Here is an 18,451-nt window from a genome sequence, read left to right as displayed (position 1 = left end):
CAGGATTGTTTTGCAATTTCCATTCGACTGAAAACCTCCTTCTCAATTTTGGTAATCAGGCCTTGTACCCTACACCCATTTGGGCACTTGCTGACCTGCCAATAAGGAGAGTTTGAGTCACTTCTCTTGGCTTTTCATTGTGTTTACCAATCAATGTTATTATTTATTAGTATACTGCTGTTAATGTGTACTTATTGTATCGGAGCTCAGACTGTCCATAGCAGCTACTACCTGTCTCATGAGAAGAGAAAAGGGGGTTCTACAGGTCACCTAATCCAGGAGACCAACAAAACGGACTGTGCATGGATAAAAAACGTCAGCAAGGCTTGCATCCAGAGTTGAAAAAATCCAACGACAAAGTCCAGGAATATAAAAAATGCAAAAAAGTTGATTTAGAAATAATTAAAAAGTCCATCATGTAAACAATGTAGTCCATAATCAGGGCAGAGGACGCGGTTCGGACTTTGCGTCCTTACATTAAAAGGCAGCGTTACACGCTACGAGTTATCTGACAATATGTCATCGGGGTCACGGATTCCGTGACGCACATCCGTTATCGTTAGCGATGTCGTTGCGTGTGACACCTGCGTGCGACTCCAAACGATCGCAAATAGGTTGAAAATCGTTGATCGTTGACACGTCATTCACTTTCAAAATATTGTTCATCGTTTGGAACGCAGCAGACATATTGGTACGTTTGACACCCTGCAAACGATGAACAACATCCACACAACCGCCTTGGTCAAACAATATATCGCTAAACGATTTTGCGTCGCTTGTGCGATCGTTACGTGTGACCGCTAATAAACGACCTGAGTGCGATCTCGGCAAATCGTAACTATGATCTGGGTGTGTCACGTCGCTTATGAGATCATCAGATAAATCGTAGCCTGTAAAGCGGCCTTAACTCTTAGAGTAAGGACGCAAAGTCCGAAACGCGTCCTCTGCCCTGATTATGAACTTCATTGTTTGCATGATGGACTTAATAATTATTTCTAAATAAACTTTTTTTGCATTTTGTTATATTTTTTGCATTTTTTATATTCCTGGATTTTGTTGCTAGATTTTCTCAACTCTGGATACAAGCCTTACGTGTCTGATGAGCATATAAAACAAATACTGACCTGAGAAGATACTGTAAATGGACATACACAGATCGCATCTTATATCTATGTAGAATGATTTATGGCTTATGTATGTGTCATGCACATTTGCATCTACTGGGTCTATGATAACTAGTGTCATTTTGCATAATAATAAATAAAAAACACAACAAAGAGTTAATGAAAGTGAATGATTTAGTCTTCAGTTACAGTCGCTATACATTAAGCCAGGAATAATAAAAAACACATACAATACACTTGTACTTATGGGAGTGCAGTAGGATATGATCAGATACTTTTATGCAGTCTCAACGGGCCGAATTTTAAGTTTTACAGTTTTCAGAGAATAATCTGTTGGTTTAAATAACACCCAAACAATCCCATTTTCAATCTCATAGACATTATTTCTTGGATCATACTGACCTCCACTATAGTAAATCCCATTAAGATTGGCTGCCTGGCAGTTATTATACCACCACCCACCTCCATACATTTCTGCACAGTTCTCCTCCCATTTGTCACTGTCCCTATCGTATGTGCTAAACTTCATCTTGGCATGAGAAGTATATGCACTGTCATCTTTAGAGCCTTCAACCAGGGCATCTCCTGAAGATCCTTCATAACCATGGACATTGAGAGTATAACCTTCCGATTCAGATCCTAGATGGAAACTGTATTCGGCATAAACCTCATTTCCAGACCAGTCTTCCAGCTCAATTCTCAAAACAGTCTCTTTTTTACTCAAAAGATAGATGTATTCATTTCCCAGCCATAGTTCTCCTTTCCCATTTGCATCCACAGATCCAAATCCATTCTTGTAGTCTTGCCAGGTTCTGTTAAAATTCACAGATCCATCTTCCCTCTGTTGAATCAAGACCCATCCTCCTAATTGGGTATCTTGGTCGCAAAACACTGACAGCTCTTTATTGGATCCTTCTGGCCTGATTTTGAAAATGCCACTTTTGGCACCAGAACTGTGTTTCTGGAGGATATCAGCACAGTCTAAAAAGAAATGCATTTGATCTTGTTTACCTCTTTATTATTGATGTACATTGTCATTGTATTGTTAGAATATACTGTTGCTTACATTTTTCTCTGACTTTGATGAATTGGACATTATTAAGTAAAAGTATGTGAATGTTTTTACATGTTTTGTAAATGCTGTACATGGCATCTTACTTCTAAGGCCGCTTTCACACTGCGTTCCTTCCTCTCCCCGTTCAGTGGTCCCATCGGGGCTTCCATCTGAACCCCCCCACAAAACGGGATTACGATGTAGGTGCCCACGGGGCCACTGACTATAGTGGTGCAGACAGAGTCACCGTGTGCTCTGCTGTGCACCAATTTCGGGAGTATACGTTTACCGGCAGCAGTCGGCCAGACGCAGTCTACTACATCTGGGTGTCCGCCTCCTATAGGTATATACCCTTGAAAATGGTGCACGACAGCACACAGTGACTCTGTCTGCACCATTATAGTCAGTAGCCCTGTCAGAGCATACCTCCAAATCCCATTTTACAGGGGGTTCGGATGGACGCGCCAATGGGACCGCTAAATGGGTAGAGGAACGTAATCTGAAAGCACCCTAAGACTTCTTAGTGATTATGTCTGTAATGGTCAAACATCCCATATAACTATTATGTGTGATATTCAAGACAAAAAAAAAGATGAGGTTTAGTAGACTTTTACTTAAAAAAATCTCAATTATGCCATGTCTAATAAAAATTACTATTTGTGTCCTGTTTCCTAACAAAAATGGGTAATTACAGATTTTATATTTGCTCCCTTGTAAGCATCCTGGTAGTTTTCATGCTGAATTATGTGCTTTCCCAGCTTAATATATAACCCTAGCACTGTCTATCACTTAGATTTACCTGTCCCAGTGTAATCTCCAGTCAATTTCACGTCTGTTTGCACACTTCGGGCCTTAAAGTCAGGCATGTCTTCCTCGCTGTTATCATGCAGGATCGGGCCAAGATCATCAAACACCGGCCCACTCTTTACTTGTTTGCTTGCCTGGTAGCCATCCTTCGTGCTGGTACTGCTGTATACTGTCTTGGATGATGAGCTTTGAGTTTTCCCAGGTGTAAAACTTGGAGACCCAAGGTCAATATGGCTAAAATCATCAAATTCCTCTTCTCCGACGGTCAAAGAACCTTGAGTTTTTCTGGTTGAGCTACCACTCACAAGACTATCTGTACTCACAGTCTTACCACTAATAAAGTCTTCCCAGCTTGGAAGTATACTTCCTGAATCTTTGCCCCCTTGGAATCGGATGGTAACTGTGCCATCAGAACCAACCTCACCCTTTCCTTCTGCCTTAAGCTTTTCTAAATTTTCACACTCTTCTCCACCACTAATTATTTCGCTTATTTCTTCCCTAGTTCCAGTAGGTCCCTTAACTATTTTCTTTTGAATTGTTTTAGTGCAGGAAATAACTCGGCTTTCTGAAGTTGTGGTTTTACTAGGTTGTGCATTTTTATCACCATAGATAACAAAGTCTGTTGTTTGCGATGGCTGTTTGACACCGCCCTGGACATTAGTGACAGATACAGTAGACACTGGCTGGCCAGTTACCTCTTTAGGTTTCCCTTCTAGTACAAATGAATATTGGCCAATATCGGAGAAAGTTGGATACTTTTCTTTTTCCTGAGCCAGAGCTTTGTAAATTGAAGCAACTGCAGATTCTTTCAGAGGTCTCATCTTGAGGACAGGAAGAGGATTCATGTTTGGTCTTAGATCAGTGGATTCAGCTTGCAAGAGTTGTTTCTGTATGTTTTCATAGCTCTCTGTATCCACATGGAAGTCAACCCCCTTTGCACATGATCCTTTACAAGCACGAAGTTTAATATCAATATCGACCTGAAAAGAAGAAAATAACGTTAATGGATCACGATAGCCCTTCTAATAGTCTTCTACCCCTACAATCTATTCTCAACTATTGTGCCCTGCTATTCCACCTGTCCCCCCGCTACTCCTTGACCTCTCCTCTCTGCCAATCCCTTCACTGACTTCCCATTGCCCAACGACTCCAGTTCAAAACCCTAACCATGACATCCACAACCCGTCTCCTCCTTCCATCTGTGACCTAGTCTACTTACCCGCACATAACCTCCGATTCTCACAAGCTCTCCTTCTCTACTCCCCTCTCATCTCCTCTTCCCACCATCGCATCCAAGATTTCTCCCGTGCATCCCCCATACTCTGGAATCCTCTGCCACAACATTTCAAACTCTCACCTGTCTTGACAAGTTTCAAAAGGAACCTGTAGACCCACCTCTTCCGACAAGCCTACAACCTGCCATAACCCTTAAGGGGGCTTTACACGCTACGATATCGTTAATGTTTTATCGTCGGGGTCACGTTGTTAGTGACGCACATACGGCGTCATTAATGATATCGCAGCGTGGGACACTTATATGCGACCTAAAATGATCGCAAAAGCGGCCAAAATCGTTTGCCGCGGAGAGGTCGTCCTAAAAAATTGTTTACCTCCCATTAGAGATGTTGTTCCTCGTTCCTGCGGCAGCACACATCGCTGTGTGTGACACAGCAGGAGAGAGGAACATCTCCTTACCTGCCTCCACCGGCTATGCGGAAGGAAGGAGGTGGGCGGGATGTTACATCCCGCTCATCTCCACCCCTCCGCTTCTATTGGACGCCTGCCGTGTGACGTCGCTGTGACGCCGAACGACCAGCCCCCTTAAAAAGGAGGCGGATCGCCGGCCAGAGCGACGTCGCAGGGCAGGTAAGTCGTGTGAAGGGGGAGTGCGATTTTGTGCGTGATCGGCAGCGATATGCCCGTGTCACACAAACGATGGGGGCGGGTACGCACACTAGCGATATCGGTACCGATATCGCTAGCGTGTAAATCCCCCTTCAGTCCACTATAGCGCCCATCTCTACCCTCCACTACTGTATCCTCACCCATCCCTTTTATATTGTGAGCCCTCGCAGGCAGGGTCCTCTCTCCTCCTGTACTAGTCTGTGCTTTGTACTGTTTATGATTATTGTACTTGTCCCTATTACGTATACCTCTTTTCACATCTAAAGCGCCATGGAATAAATGCTATAATAATAAAAAATAATAATAATATACTACAAAGGATAAATCTGGTATTCTTAATTCCCAGAATCATTAGCGGCATACCTCAAGGCGTTTCATTTCCGATACTTGATCTCTGATGCTTTTCTGCATCAACTTGATTCTTTCTATCTGCCTGGAAACCTTTACTTTCAAAACGTCGATTTTCTGCCGAAGGTTATCAGACACTTGGTTATAAGAGCCATCAGTTTCTAAAGGGATAAAAATAAAAATGTATAATAATTTATTTCAGAGTAGGATATACTAACAGGTACAGCTCTCAATGGCTTTAAAACTGGTAAAATGCACAATGTATGAAATCGTAGGTCCTATACGCTTTTAGGGCAGGTACACAGAGGTGGAATCCACACAAGACACCCAAGATTCTCATATATCTGCAGTAGATTTACACATTGACCTGCCTCAGGTCCACAGGCAGATTAGTCAGATACGTTGTTGCTAATCAGTGTGTGGCTTGTCGAAATGTCGCTTAAATAAGTGGTAAATTTTCTAATGCAATCAATGAATGGTGGGTTTAACTGATTTCTATCTGGAATACATGCAAATATGAACATGAAAATACTGAGTAAATATAATTCAAAATAAGTAAATATAATAAGGAAATATAATATAATATATATATATATATATATATATATACAGTTAGGTCCAGAAATATTTGGACAGTGACACAAGTTTTGTTATTTTAGCTGTTTACAAAAACATGTTCAGAAATACAATTATATGTATAATATGGGCTGAAAGTGCACACTCCCAGCTGCAATATGAGAGTTTTCACATCCAAATCGGAGAAAGGGTTTAGGAATCATAGCTCTGTAATGCATAGCCTCCTCTTTTTCAAGGGACCAAAAGTAATTGGACAAGAGACTCTAAGGGCTGCAATTAACTCTGAAGGCGTCTCCCTCGTTAACCTGTAATCAATGAAGTAGTTAAAAGGTCTGGGGTTGATTACAGGTGTGTGGTTTTGCATTTGGAAGCTGTTTCTGTGACCAGACAACATGCGGTCTAAGGAACTCTCAATTGAGGTGAAGCAGAACATCCTGAGGCTGAAAAAAAAGAAAAAATCCATCAGAGAGATAGCAGACATGCTTGGAGTAGCAAAATCAACAGTCGGGTACATTGAGTCGGGAACTCAAAAAGGCCTGGGCGTCCACGGATGACAACAGTGGTGGATGATCGCCGCATACTTTCTTTGGTGAAGAAGAACCCGTTCACAACATCAACTGAAGTCCAGAACACTCTCAGTGAAGTAGATGTATCTGTCTCTAAGTCAACAGTAAAGAGAAGACTCCATGAAAGTAAATACAAAGGGTTCACATCTAGATGCAAACCATTCATCAATTCCAAAAATAGACAGGCCAGAGTTAAATTTGCTGAAAAACACCTCATGAAGCCAGCTCAGTTCTGGAAAAGTATTCTATGGACAGATGAGACAAAGATCAACCTGTACCAGAATGATGGGAAGAAAAACGTTTGGAGAAGAAAGGGAACGGCATATGATCCAAGGCACACCACATCCTCTGTAAAACATGGTGGAGGCAACGTGATGGCATGGGCATGCATGGCTTTCAATGGCACTGGGTCACTTGTGTTTATTGGTGACATAACAGCAGACAAGAGTAGCCGGATGAATTCTGAAGTGTACCGGGATATACTTTCAGCCCAGATTCAGCCAAATGCCGCAAAGTTGATCGGACGGCGCTTCATAGTACAGATGGACAATGACCCCAAGCATACAGCCAAACCTACCCAGGAGTTCATGAGTGCAAAAAAGTGGAACATTCTGCAATGGCCAAGTCAATCACCAGATCTTAACCCAATTGAGCATGCATTTCACTTGCTCAAATCCAGACTTAAGACGGAAAGACCCACAAACAAGCAAGACCTGAAGGCTGCGGCTGTAAAGGCCTGGCAAAGCATTAAGAAGGAGGAAACCCAGCGTTTGGTGATGTCCATGGGTTCCAGACTTAAGGCAGTGATTGCCTCCAAAGGATTCGCAACAAAATATTGAAAATAAAAATATTTTGTTTGGGTTTGGTTTATTTGTCCAATTACTTTTGACCTCCTAAAATGTGGAGTGTTTGTAAAGAAATGTGTACAATTCCTACAATTTCTATCAGATATTTTTGTTCAAACCTTCAAATTAAACGTTACAATCTGCACTTGAATTCTGTTGTAGAGGTTTAATTTCAAATCCAATGTGGTGGCATGCAGAGCCCAACTCGCGAAAATTGTGTCACTGTCCAAATATTTCTGGACCTAACTGTATATATATATATATATATATATAAAAGTAAATATAATCTTTAGTACTATACAGGAACATATCTGCAAAGTTATCATCCATCTATTCTGTATTAAGGATAAAACTAAATTATTGTGAAATTATTGAATTATAGAAAACTTATAATAGTTCTGCTAAACATTTGAGCACATACTTCAGCTGGATGTGCCTTGAAGACACACATTCAGCTTAAGTGTATTGTGGTGCAGAGACCCGCCGGGTCCCTACACTTCAATTAATGCCACCAGCCAACCAGAGGACGGCAGCTAACATCAGCATACCAGTCATTGATGTCACATGGCAGCTGCTGACCTCTGCATTGGCTACAGAGGAGGACACAGCACAGCGGGTGAAAGGAGGAAGGTGAATATAATAGTTTGGGGTTTTTTTAATGCGTTAGAGAACAGGGCTAAAGGGGGACATATTTACCAGAAAGGAGCCAAGGTTGGGGGCATATATACCAGGATTGGCTCAGGAAGGGGACATATATGCCAGGAAGTGCCAAGGAGGGAGGACATATATAACAATATGTGGGACATGTATAACAGGATGGGCCCAGGATGGGAGCCATATATACTAGGAGAGGGACATGAATACCAGGAAGGGCCTGGGATGGGGAACATACATACCAGGATGGGGGACATATATACCAGGAAGGGGCCCGCGATTGGGGACATATATACCTGGATGGGGGACATATACCTGGAACAGGCCGAGAATTGGAGACATATATACCTTGAAGGGGCCTAGAATGGGAGACATACCTGGAAGGGCTTTACAATAGGGGACATATATATCAGGATGGGGACACTGTGACATAAAGAAGGGAGAGAAGGGGCAATATGTATGTCTTTGTAGGATTTAGAACACTACAAAGGCCCATACATCTGACCAACATGCTGGGGTGACGCAGGTCCAAATCTTGCACTGGGGCCCATCAGACTTTAGTTACGCCGCTACACAGTTCTTTCCAAACATACTTCATTGGAAAAAAAACATAATCATGGAAAAAACAAGTGCAAAATGCATTGGGTCCTAATACAGAAAAGTATTTTCACACTAGCATACAACTGCCATGACCGAGTGCACAGAAGTGCAGGTAGAAGTACAGTTTGCAATTCAAGACACTGTGAGGCAAGATTTATTAAGCCAAATGTGCGAGTGTTCTGTCTCAATTGATGCCAAATAATATTTTGCGCTAGAATTTTGGCACAATCAATTAGTATAAAGTAAGTCAACCTCAGTTAAACTGTTTTTAGACATACACAAAATGTATTTGAACACAACTCATTTATACTTACGCTGGGCTGCAACGAGCTTATCCTTAATTAGTTTATATGTTTCCTTGGTTCTGATGTCAATAGATTCATAACTGGTTTCACCATCCTTTAACTTTTTCTTAATTGCATCAATCCTGTTGTTAAACTCTTTGTCAGTCTTGTCAGATAAACCTTGAATTCTACATCCAGAAGGGCATTTGGGACCCTGCAGAGAAGCAAAACTGCATTAGTGGTCATATTGACAGTCTCATCTATTCCATTGTATTATTACACAAACTCCGAAGAGAGGATATGAACAAGATAAATATGATTTTTTTTCGGTGATATATAGACATATACAGTATATATATATATATATATATATATATATATATATATATATATATATATATATATATTTATTTATACAGTGATATATATATATATATATATATATACATACAGTATATATATAATATATATAATATATATATAAATATAACACAGTCAAGTGGGTGGTGCTGGATGGAAGGTACATCTCTCCCGGTCTTTCACACTGGTGAGCAGCAGAGAAAGAGTTCAAGCATGACCTGAACCTTCTCTGCTAGTCCAGGTTTTTGGGACAATCTCTCAGTTGCACAGCTGCAGGATAAGAACAGCTTAAACAGACAGCCCTAACTCCTTGGTGGTGTTTTTGGCTGAAAAACATAAGCCGATTTTGTGAAAATAACATACCTGAATGAACTAGCATGTCCAGGGCCTATGCTATGCTGTTTGAAAAGCTTGGCTTATGCTTTGCATACCTGTGTGAAGTAAGACTGTGTTTTCTTTTTCTGTTTGTCACCAATGTGATTAAAACACTGAGTTTTGGACTGAAAACCTTTATGTGCCTCTTTACTCTGTTCCTGCCATAGCCTACCGGAGATGATACCCTAAAATATACTGTATATATACAGTACAGACCAAAAGTTTGGACATACCTTCTCATTCAAAGAGTTTTCTTTATTTTCATGTCTCCGAAAATTGTAGATTCACATTGAAGGCATCAAAACTATGAATTAACACATGTGGAATGAAATACTTAATAAAAAAGTGTGAAACAACTGAAAATATGTCTTATATTCTACGTTCTTCAAAGTAGCCACCTTTTGCTTTGATTACTGCTTTGCACACTCTTGTCATTCTTTTGATGAGCTTCAAGAGGTAGTCACTTCACAGGTGTGCCCTTTCAGGTTTAATAAGTGGGATTTCTTGCCTTATAAATGGGGTTGGGACCATCAGTTGTGTTGTGCAGAGGTCTGGTGGATACACATCTAATAGTAATACTGAATAGACTGTTAGAATTTGTATTATGGCAAGAAAAAAGCAGCTAAGTAAAGAAAAATGAGTGGCCATCATTACTTTAAGAAATGAAGGTCAGTCAGTCCGAAAAATTGGGAAAACTTTGAAAGTGTCCCCAAGTGCAGTGGCAAAAACCATCAATCGTTACAAAGAAACTGGCTCACATAAGGACCGCCCCAAGAAAGGAAGACCAAGAGTCACCTCTGCTGCGGAGGATAAGTTTATCCGAGTCACCAGCCTCAGAAATCACAGGTTAATAGAAGCTCAGATTAGAGACCAGGTCAATGCCACACAGAGTTCTAGCAGCAGACACATCTCTAGAACAACTGTTAAGAGTAGACTTTGTGCAGCAGGCCTTCATGGTAAAATAGCTGCTAGGAAACCACTGCAAAGGACAGGCAACAAGCAGAAGAGACTTGTTTGGGCTAAAGAACACAATGAATGTACATTAAACCAGTGGAAATCTGTGCTTTGGTCTCATGAGTGCAAATTTGAGATCTTTGGATCCAACCACCGTGTCTTTGTGTGACGCAGAAAAGGTGAATGTATGGACTCTACATGCCTGGTTCCCACCGTGAAGCATGGAGGAGGAGGTGTGATGGTGTGGGGGTACTTTGCTAGTGACACTGTTGGGGATTTATTCAAAATTGAAGGCATACTGAACCAGCATGGCTACCTCAGCATCTTGCAGCGGCATGCTATTCCATCCGGTTTGCGTTTAGTTGGACCATCATTTATTTTTCAACAGGACAATGACCCTAAACACACCTCCAGGCTATGTAAGGGCTATTTGACTAAGAATGAGAGTGACGGGGTGCTACGCCAGATGACCTGGCCTCCACAGTCACCAGACCTGAACCCAATCGAGATGGCTTGGGGTGAGCTTGTCCACAGAGTGAAGGTAAAAGGGCCAACAAGTGCTAAGCATCTCTGGGAACTCCATCAAGACTGTTGGAAGACCATTTCCGGAGACTACCTCTTCAAGTTCATCAAGAGAATGCCAAGAGTGTGCAAAGCAGTAATCAAAGCAAAAGGTGGCTACTTTGAAGAACCTAGAATATAAGACATATTTTCAGTTGTTTCACACTTTTTTGTTAAGTATTTCATTCCACATGTGTTAATTCATAGTTTTGATGCCTTTATGAAAATAAAGAAAACTCTTTGAATGAGAAGGTGTATCCAAACTTTTGGTCTGTACTGTATATATATACGTAACCATCCCGCCCACCTCCTTCCTTCTTCATTGCCGGCAGGATGCAGGTAAGCTACAGTTCATCGTTCCCGGAGTGTCACACGGAGAGACGTGTGCTGCCTCGGGAACGATGAACAACTGGAGCACAGAAGGACGTTTGTTTTTTTGAAAATGAGAGACGTGTCAACGAGCAACGATAAGGTGAGTATTTTTGCTCGTTCACAGTCGCTCATTTGTGTTACACGCTAAGATATGTCAAACGAGGCCGGATGTGCGTCACTAACGACGTGACCCCGACGACATATCGTTAGATATATCGTAGCGTGTAAAGCGGCCTTAAATGAAGCAGATGTAACAATTGTAAACATGATTAGTTCTGCTTCATTTACTTCCATGAATCACTCAAACAAATATTGAAACATTTCAGCAATAGTAATTAAATAGTTGTTTAATTCCTAACTTGTTCAGAAACGAGTAGATCAAATTAGTGGTGAGCCCCCAAATAACCCAAACTAACAGAAAAAGCCTGAGAACAGTACAGTTCAGTAATATTGTGTAACATAGGCCACAAACAGTAATATTCTCTAATATAGTCATGGTATTTTCAGCAGGGTCAGTCCTTACCCAGTCATCATCCGCACAGACTTGCCAGTTGGTTTCTTGCTTGCATCCGGTATCAGCTTTCTGTTCCACAATTCTGGGGCCACGGCCGGTTGCACCGGATTCTTCAAAGTTCTCATCTGACTGTTCCAAAGAAAATAAAAATTGATATCTTGTCATAGTGACCAGTGTATGTTGATCTCTGCAGATATAAATAAAAGTTCTAAAAAAAACCCCTAAAACATACAGAGTTCATCAAAATACAAAACAGAAACAATTAATAATTACAATATATAAAGCGACTATGTATTTAAGTTAAAAGGGTTGTCCAGGTTTGGCACAAACGTCTTCAGTCACAGGGCACCCAGCGTACACTGTCAGGATTCTCCTGTGCCAGTGGCAAGACTGGGCAATCATGTGACCAGAAGTATGCGACATACAAACTTCCAGCCATATCCTGACTAGATGTTTGGCGCTTAGCTCAATTCACTTGCATTGAGTGAGACCACGCATGTCTTGTAGAGTCAGTGAATCCTGACAGTGTACTGTGAGGATTTACAAGTCTGCAGTCACATGGAGCGAATGAAGACTTTCATGCCAAAACTGGAAAACCACTGTCTGTGTGTGTGACAACGTGTGCTGTCCCTGTGCTATCTGTGCGACATCCGGACAGCATGACCTGGTATACTTACCTGTCTCCGGAGCTGCTGTCTCCGGAGCTGTTGTTACTTCCGGGTCCATGGTTAGTGCAGTGAATATGCAATGAGCATAATTAGCGGGACCGGAAGTAACAGCAAAGGCAGAGACAGCAGCACCGGAGACAGGTAAGTATAAAAATTCTTTATTTTTATGTGACCTGTGTTTCCTTCGGTACGTGTCACAGTGATGTCACACGTATCACATTAGTGTGCGGCCCGTGTGACACCATGCTGCTTGCAGAAAATGGACAAGTCTCCATATGAAACACATGGACAAACGGCCGGTGTGAAAACACGGATGTGTGATCAAGTCCACTAAATTTAATTGGTCTACATGTGTCCGTGTCTCCAGTATGTGTGAAAACAGAGACACGTATGTGTAAAGGAGGCCTAACATGTAGCATATTTGTTGCAAACTGTATTTGAAAATCAGTTCCATATGTTCTGTAGATTGTGAAGAAATTTCTATATATCCCATTAAGAACCACCACAATTCCATAACAAATTAGCCACATGTTAACATACCCTAACAAGTATCTTAAAAAAGCTTTAAAATATCTGGTAAAACTGGAATCTAACACATATACACGAGATAAAACGTAATCTCTATAAACATTTACATTAAATAAGATGTAAGAACTATGCAAATATTCAAAGCATTTTAGCTATAAAACTACAAAATCCAATTATTTATGGCCACTAATTAAATGCAAAAAATTCTGTGATCACAGTGCACACAAAACTGTGTTTCTATTTCTTTTTTGTCCAAATATACACATGGATAACGTGCCAACTTCAGAGATATTCCATATGTGTCCTAAAAATCCAAAGTTAAGCATTACATCTAATTAAATTTGGAAATCTATAGACGTGGCACCAACTTCTGCATTTCCTCAGTGGCTTTTGGACATAAGAAAGTGACTATTGCGGATACAGAATTTGGCAGTATTTTTTCCCCATTGTAATTAGATCATTTTGAGACCCGAAATAAAAGCTTAATTAAAAATATTGCATAGATGACTTGAATATGCATATGGAATTTGGTATACCCCTTAATGATAAAACACAAATACTGTTTTAGTAAAAGTAGAAACAGCATTACATTGTATATATTAATATATTATATTATAGCCTTATTGGTTATTTAGGTAAAAATAAAAACACCATACCCATGCGGTGCTGGCGAGGCAGAGCAACAAGGTTACAAGTATTGCTCTCAGCTTCATTTTGGCTTTGAAAGAGTGAAGACTATAGTGAAGTATTTCCATCTAGGTGTCCTTTATAAGGCTGTCCGCCCGTCTGTCACCATTGGATTTGCTATGTTTACCGAGCTAATAAGACCTCTGCTCCGGCCCATGTCACTGTCCTGCTCATTATTGCTCAAGCAACTGAGTAAATTTACTAAAAGTTCCCTGAGATAACCTGATGTCCCTAAATTGTAATGAAAAAAAAAATAAGAAAGATATACAGTGTGGGAGGAAATGAGTAAACAGGTTAGAAGAGAATGTACTTCATGGCCACTTCTTAATCATTAATGAATGCTCCATGATACATGATTTTCCCGAAAGATGTTCGCAATAGTACTAATGTTACAACTTCCAATAATGAAGAGGTGTATCTCAAGTATGTTATCATGTAATTTACAATAAAAAAAGGTTGCAACATGGTGGCTTTAGGATTATTGACAACGAAAAGTTTAATTTTAGTTGTGTGTTGAAAGTTGCCCAAAATGCCATCAATGCTTGTACAGATATTTTGTAGTAATGTGTGCAAGTGGTTTTACTAAAAAGATTGCATTAAAGAGTTGGTTCACCCCTTTTCATTACTGGCCACATCGATATTATGTTGAGAAACAAGGTTTCTCTCAAATAGCTTTGGTTGCCAATAGTAACTGTGAGTGGCGCTTTTGCAGTCTGCTCACCCTTTTCGCGTAACCCCCGGGCTCCGTGGCCTCTGATGTCGGGTTGTCACGCTCCCCGGGTCTCGGCCTGTCAATCATCGCTCCGGTCTCTGGTCCTCCTGCCCGTGGCTGCCCCTCTCACTCCCCTCCTCTGCGTCCTCTGTGCCTCCCGTTCGCCGGTCCCGGCGTCTCCTTGCGACCCAAGACACTCTGTCTGGCACCCCTGCATCTCCTTCACCGCTTCCTGTTCTGGCCTCCGGCACTCCGGCCTCGCGCATGCGCATTAGGGCGCGCGCGCGCTCACTCACCTCCTCTTAAAGGGCCAGCGTCCCGGGAACAGGATATGACTGATACAGGTACAGGGTATATAGACTTCCCTTTCCAGGTGGGTAGTGCCTGTTCAACGTGTTCCCAGAGCTAGATGTTCAGGTCCCTCTGTGCCTTGTGTCCCGATTAACACTACCTCTTCTGCAGAGTCCGTCTGCCGCCCTGACCTGGTCCTGACTGCTGATTCCCCAGGAAGTACCCCGGTGACTGTCTGCTGAGGATCCTGCCATCTTCCGTCAGCCTGAACCCGTCACCGATCCCCGACTTCACCTGGTAACATCAGCCTGCACGTCTCGCTGGACCCGGACACCGTCTGCTGTTCCTACCCGGCACCTTAACCCGGTTCCAGTCATCCGTCCTGCCTACGGTGCCCTTGGACTCAGAGACATTCCTGTGCAGATCCCTGAAGGACTCTTACCCCGTACCCCTAGTGTTCCGGCTACCGTGCATCTAGGCCCTCTGGTGGGGTGATCGGACAGTCCCTGTATAGGGGTTAGCTCCGGGTTGCCTCACTGGGGGAGTCCAGTGCACGGCCCCGTGAATCCACCTCCAGGACGTTATACCGGTGATGTCACGTCAACTGAGGTGGCCGCAGACTTAATGAGCGACTGGGCTGTGGGTGGCATTTGTGATGAGCGGTGAAATACCACCCACAGCCCAGTCACTCAGGAAGACTGTGGCCCACCTCAGTTGATATGACATTACCGGATATCACAGGTCACAGAGCCCAGGGGTCACACAAAGGGGATGAGCAGACAACAACACCGCCGCTCACAGGCACTATTGCCAACACAAGGTACAGTGCTGGCCAAAAGTATTGGCACCCCTGCAATTTTGTCAGATAATACTCAGTTTCTTCTTGAAAATAATTGCAATCACAAATTCTTTGCTATTATTATCTTCATTTATTTTGCTTGCAATGAAAAAACACAAAAGAGAATGAAACAAAAATCAAATCATTGATCATTTCACACAAAACTCCAAAAATGGGCCAGACAAAAGTATTGGCACCCTTAGCCTAATACTTGGTTGCACAACCTTTAGCCAAAATAACTGCGAACAACTGCTTCCAGTAACCATCAATGAGTTTCTTACAATGCTCTGCTGGAATTTTAGACCATTCTTCTTTGGCAAACTGCTCCAGGTCCCTGAGATTTGAAGGGTGCCTTCTCCAAACTGCCATTTTGAGATCTCTCCACAGGTGTTCTATGGGATTCAGGTCTGGACTCATTGCTGGCCACTTTAGTAGTCTCCCGTGCTTTCTCTCAAACCATCTTCTAGTGCTTTTTGAAGTGTGTTTTGGGTCATTGTCCTGCTGGAAAACCCAAGACCTCTGAGGAAGACCCAGCTTTCTCACACTGGGCCCTACATTATGCTGCAAAATTTGTTGGTTGCCTTCAGACTTCATAATGCCATGCACACGGTCAAGCAGTCCAGTGCCAGAGGCAGCAAAGCAACCCCAAAACATCAGGGAACCTCCGGCATGTTTGACTTTAGGGACCGTGTTCTTTTCTTTGAATGCCTCTTTTTTTTCCTGTAAACTCTATGTTGATGGCTTTTCCCAAAAAGCTCTACTTTTGTCTCAATCTGACCAGAGAACATTCTTCCAAAACATTTTAGGCTTTCTCAGGTAAGTTTTGGCAAACTCCAGCCTGGCTTTTTTATGTCTCGGGGTAAGAAGTGGGGTCTTCCTGGGTATCCTACCATATAGTCCCTTTTCATTCAGACGCCGACGGATAGTACGTGTTGACACTGTTGTACCCTCGGACTGCAGGGCAGCTGGAACTTGTTTGGATGTTAGTCGAGGTTCTTTATCCACCATCCGCCCAATCTTGCGTTGAAATCTCTCGTCAATTTTTCTTTTCCTTCCACATCTAGGGAGGTTAGCCACAGTGCCATGGGCTTTAAACTTCTTGATGACACTGCACACTGTAGACATAGGAACTTTCAGGTCTTTGGAGATGGACTTGTAGCCTTGAGATTGCTGATGCTTCCTCACAATTTGGATTCTCAAGTCCTCAGACAGTTCTTTGGTCTTCTTTCTTTTCTCCATGCTCAATGTGCTACACACAAGGACACAGGACAGAGGTTGAGTCAACTTTAATCCATGTCAACTGGCTGCAAGGGTGATTTAGTTATTGCCAACACCTGTTAGGTGCCACAGGTAAGTTACAGGTGCTGTTAATTACACAAATTAGAGAAGCATCACATGATTTTTCAAATAGTGGCAATACTTTTGTCCACCCCCTTTTTATGTTTGGTGTGGAATTATATCCAATTTGGCTTTATGACAATTTTTTTTTTCATTGTAGACAAATTAAATGAAGATAATAATACCAAAGAATTTGTGATTGCAATCATTTTCAAAAAGAAACTGAGTATTATCTGACAGAATTGCAGGGGTGCCAATACTTTTGGCCAGCACTGTATTTGAGAGAAAACTTGTTTCTCAACATAATATCGATGTGGCCAGTGATGAAAAGGGGTGAACCACCTCATTAAGGCTTTTCATTTAGTCCCATTGACATTCAGCAAATGTATAAAATCAAACACAAAGCAAACATTTGTGAAATAATGGGTCCTTCTGAAGAGCTCATTGAATTTGATGCCACCATTTTCATGAAATAGAAATATTCCAAGATGAACTGTGAGGGATATTACTGAAAAGCAGAAGCACAGGAACTTGGCAAAGTAAAGTTACAGAGCACGGTCCCAAGAACAATTTGAAAATGTACAAAAAAATTGAAAAACCAATATCTGACAGATAAATCAAATTTATTAAACAAGTTGAGCTAAAATTTTATTGCAAATTCTTATTGCAAATCTTGGAAAATTTTATTGCCAAACACTGTGCTCATAACGGAAAAATATGAATAATATTAAAGTTACTTTCTAGTTAGTGATGGGCGAGCACAAAAATTCTCGGGTGCTTGTTACTCAATCCAAGCAATTTCTAATTCTTGGGTTCTCATCTCGAGTAGTGAGCATGATGGCAGTCAATGGGAAACTGGAGCAATTTTCCAGTAGACCCCCCCATGAGTAGAGATGAGCAGACCCGTGGAAGTTCAGGTTCTGTGGGTTCAGCTCGACTTTATAAAGTTCTGTTCTGCACCCGGATTTGACCTGAACTTCATTGGAAGTCACTGATTGGGCAGTTCGGCTCTCTGCCCCTGCAACCAGCCATAAATAGAGCACTTTCGGGATAGGATGGGTGGGGATTTTCTATTTTGTTTTTTTTTGTTTGTGCATACTACATCTACGAAGAATGATTTTACCACCAGTGCTAGCCATTCAAACACTGTAAGCAGCTCACTGGGCCGAGCACCGAGTGTACCCGAGCACAGCGATGGTCATTCGAGTGGTTTGCATACAGTACATAAAGCACCAGAACTCTGAACTCGAACACTGATTTTTTTTGTAAAGTCTGTGTTCAGTATCAACTCTGAACTTAAAAGTTTGGGTCTGTTCATCTTTACCTGGGAGGTCTGAGGGAGGCCTGGAAGTCACTGAAATAGAATGGGAACAGCATGGGGAAGATGCCTGAAATCTCTGACTCCCAAGTCGCTGCTGAAACCAATGTTGTCAGAGTATTATTATACTCCTTTAACTAGGGCCGGACTGCGACTAAAATTCAGCCCTGGC

General features: G+C 41.9%; 1 protein-coding gene across 1 annotated transcript; it reads right to left on the bottom strand.

The window, feature by feature from the left end:
* Window positions 1-1,337: 1,337 nt before the first annotated feature.
* On the bottom strand, window positions 1,338-13,850 carry FGA (fibrinogen alpha chain). Its single transcript, XM_075335454.1, has 6 exons — window positions 13,752-13,850; window positions 11,909-12,028; window positions 8,794-8,977; window positions 5,254-5,399; window positions 2,978-3,965; window positions 1,338-2,105 (listed from the first exon to the last, which is right to left on the bottom strand). The coding sequence occupies exons 1-6, from the start codon at window positions 13,848-13,850 to the stop codon at window positions 1,402-1,404; spliced, it is 2,241 nt and encodes a 746-aa protein (XP_075191569.1). The 3' UTR covers window positions 1,338-1,401.
* Between the last annotated feature and the right edge of the window lie 4,601 nt (window positions 13,851-18,451).

Source organism: Anomaloglossus baeobatrachus, chromosome 1, assembly GCF_048569485.1.
Source record: "Anomaloglossus baeobatrachus isolate aAnoBae1 chromosome 1, aAnoBae1.hap1, whole genome shotgun sequence".
Classification (NCBI taxonomy): domain Eukaryota; kingdom Metazoa; phylum Chordata; class Amphibia; order Anura; family Aromobatidae; genus Anomaloglossus; species Anomaloglossus baeobatrachus.
Note: the sequence above shows the minus strand (reverse complement) of the source record. Positions and strands in the feature narration are given on the sequence as shown.

What these genes read in the sequence shown, in the direction of transcription:
- FGA (XM_075335454.1), bottom strand. Translation starts at nt 13,850, where the DNA reads ATGGAAATACTTCACTATAGTCTTCACTCTTTCAAAGCCAAAATGAAG. An exon ending in GCCTCGCCAGCACCGCATGG is followed by an intron (nt 12,029 to 13,751) that starts GTATGGTGTTTT and finishes TCTTTGGAACAG; the next exon opens with TCAGATGAGAACTTTGAAGA. An exon ending in TAAGCTCGTTGCAGCCCAGC is followed by an intron (nt 5,400 to 8,793) that starts GTAAGTATAAAT and finishes TTATCCCTTTAG; the next exon opens with AAACTGATGGCTCTTATAAC.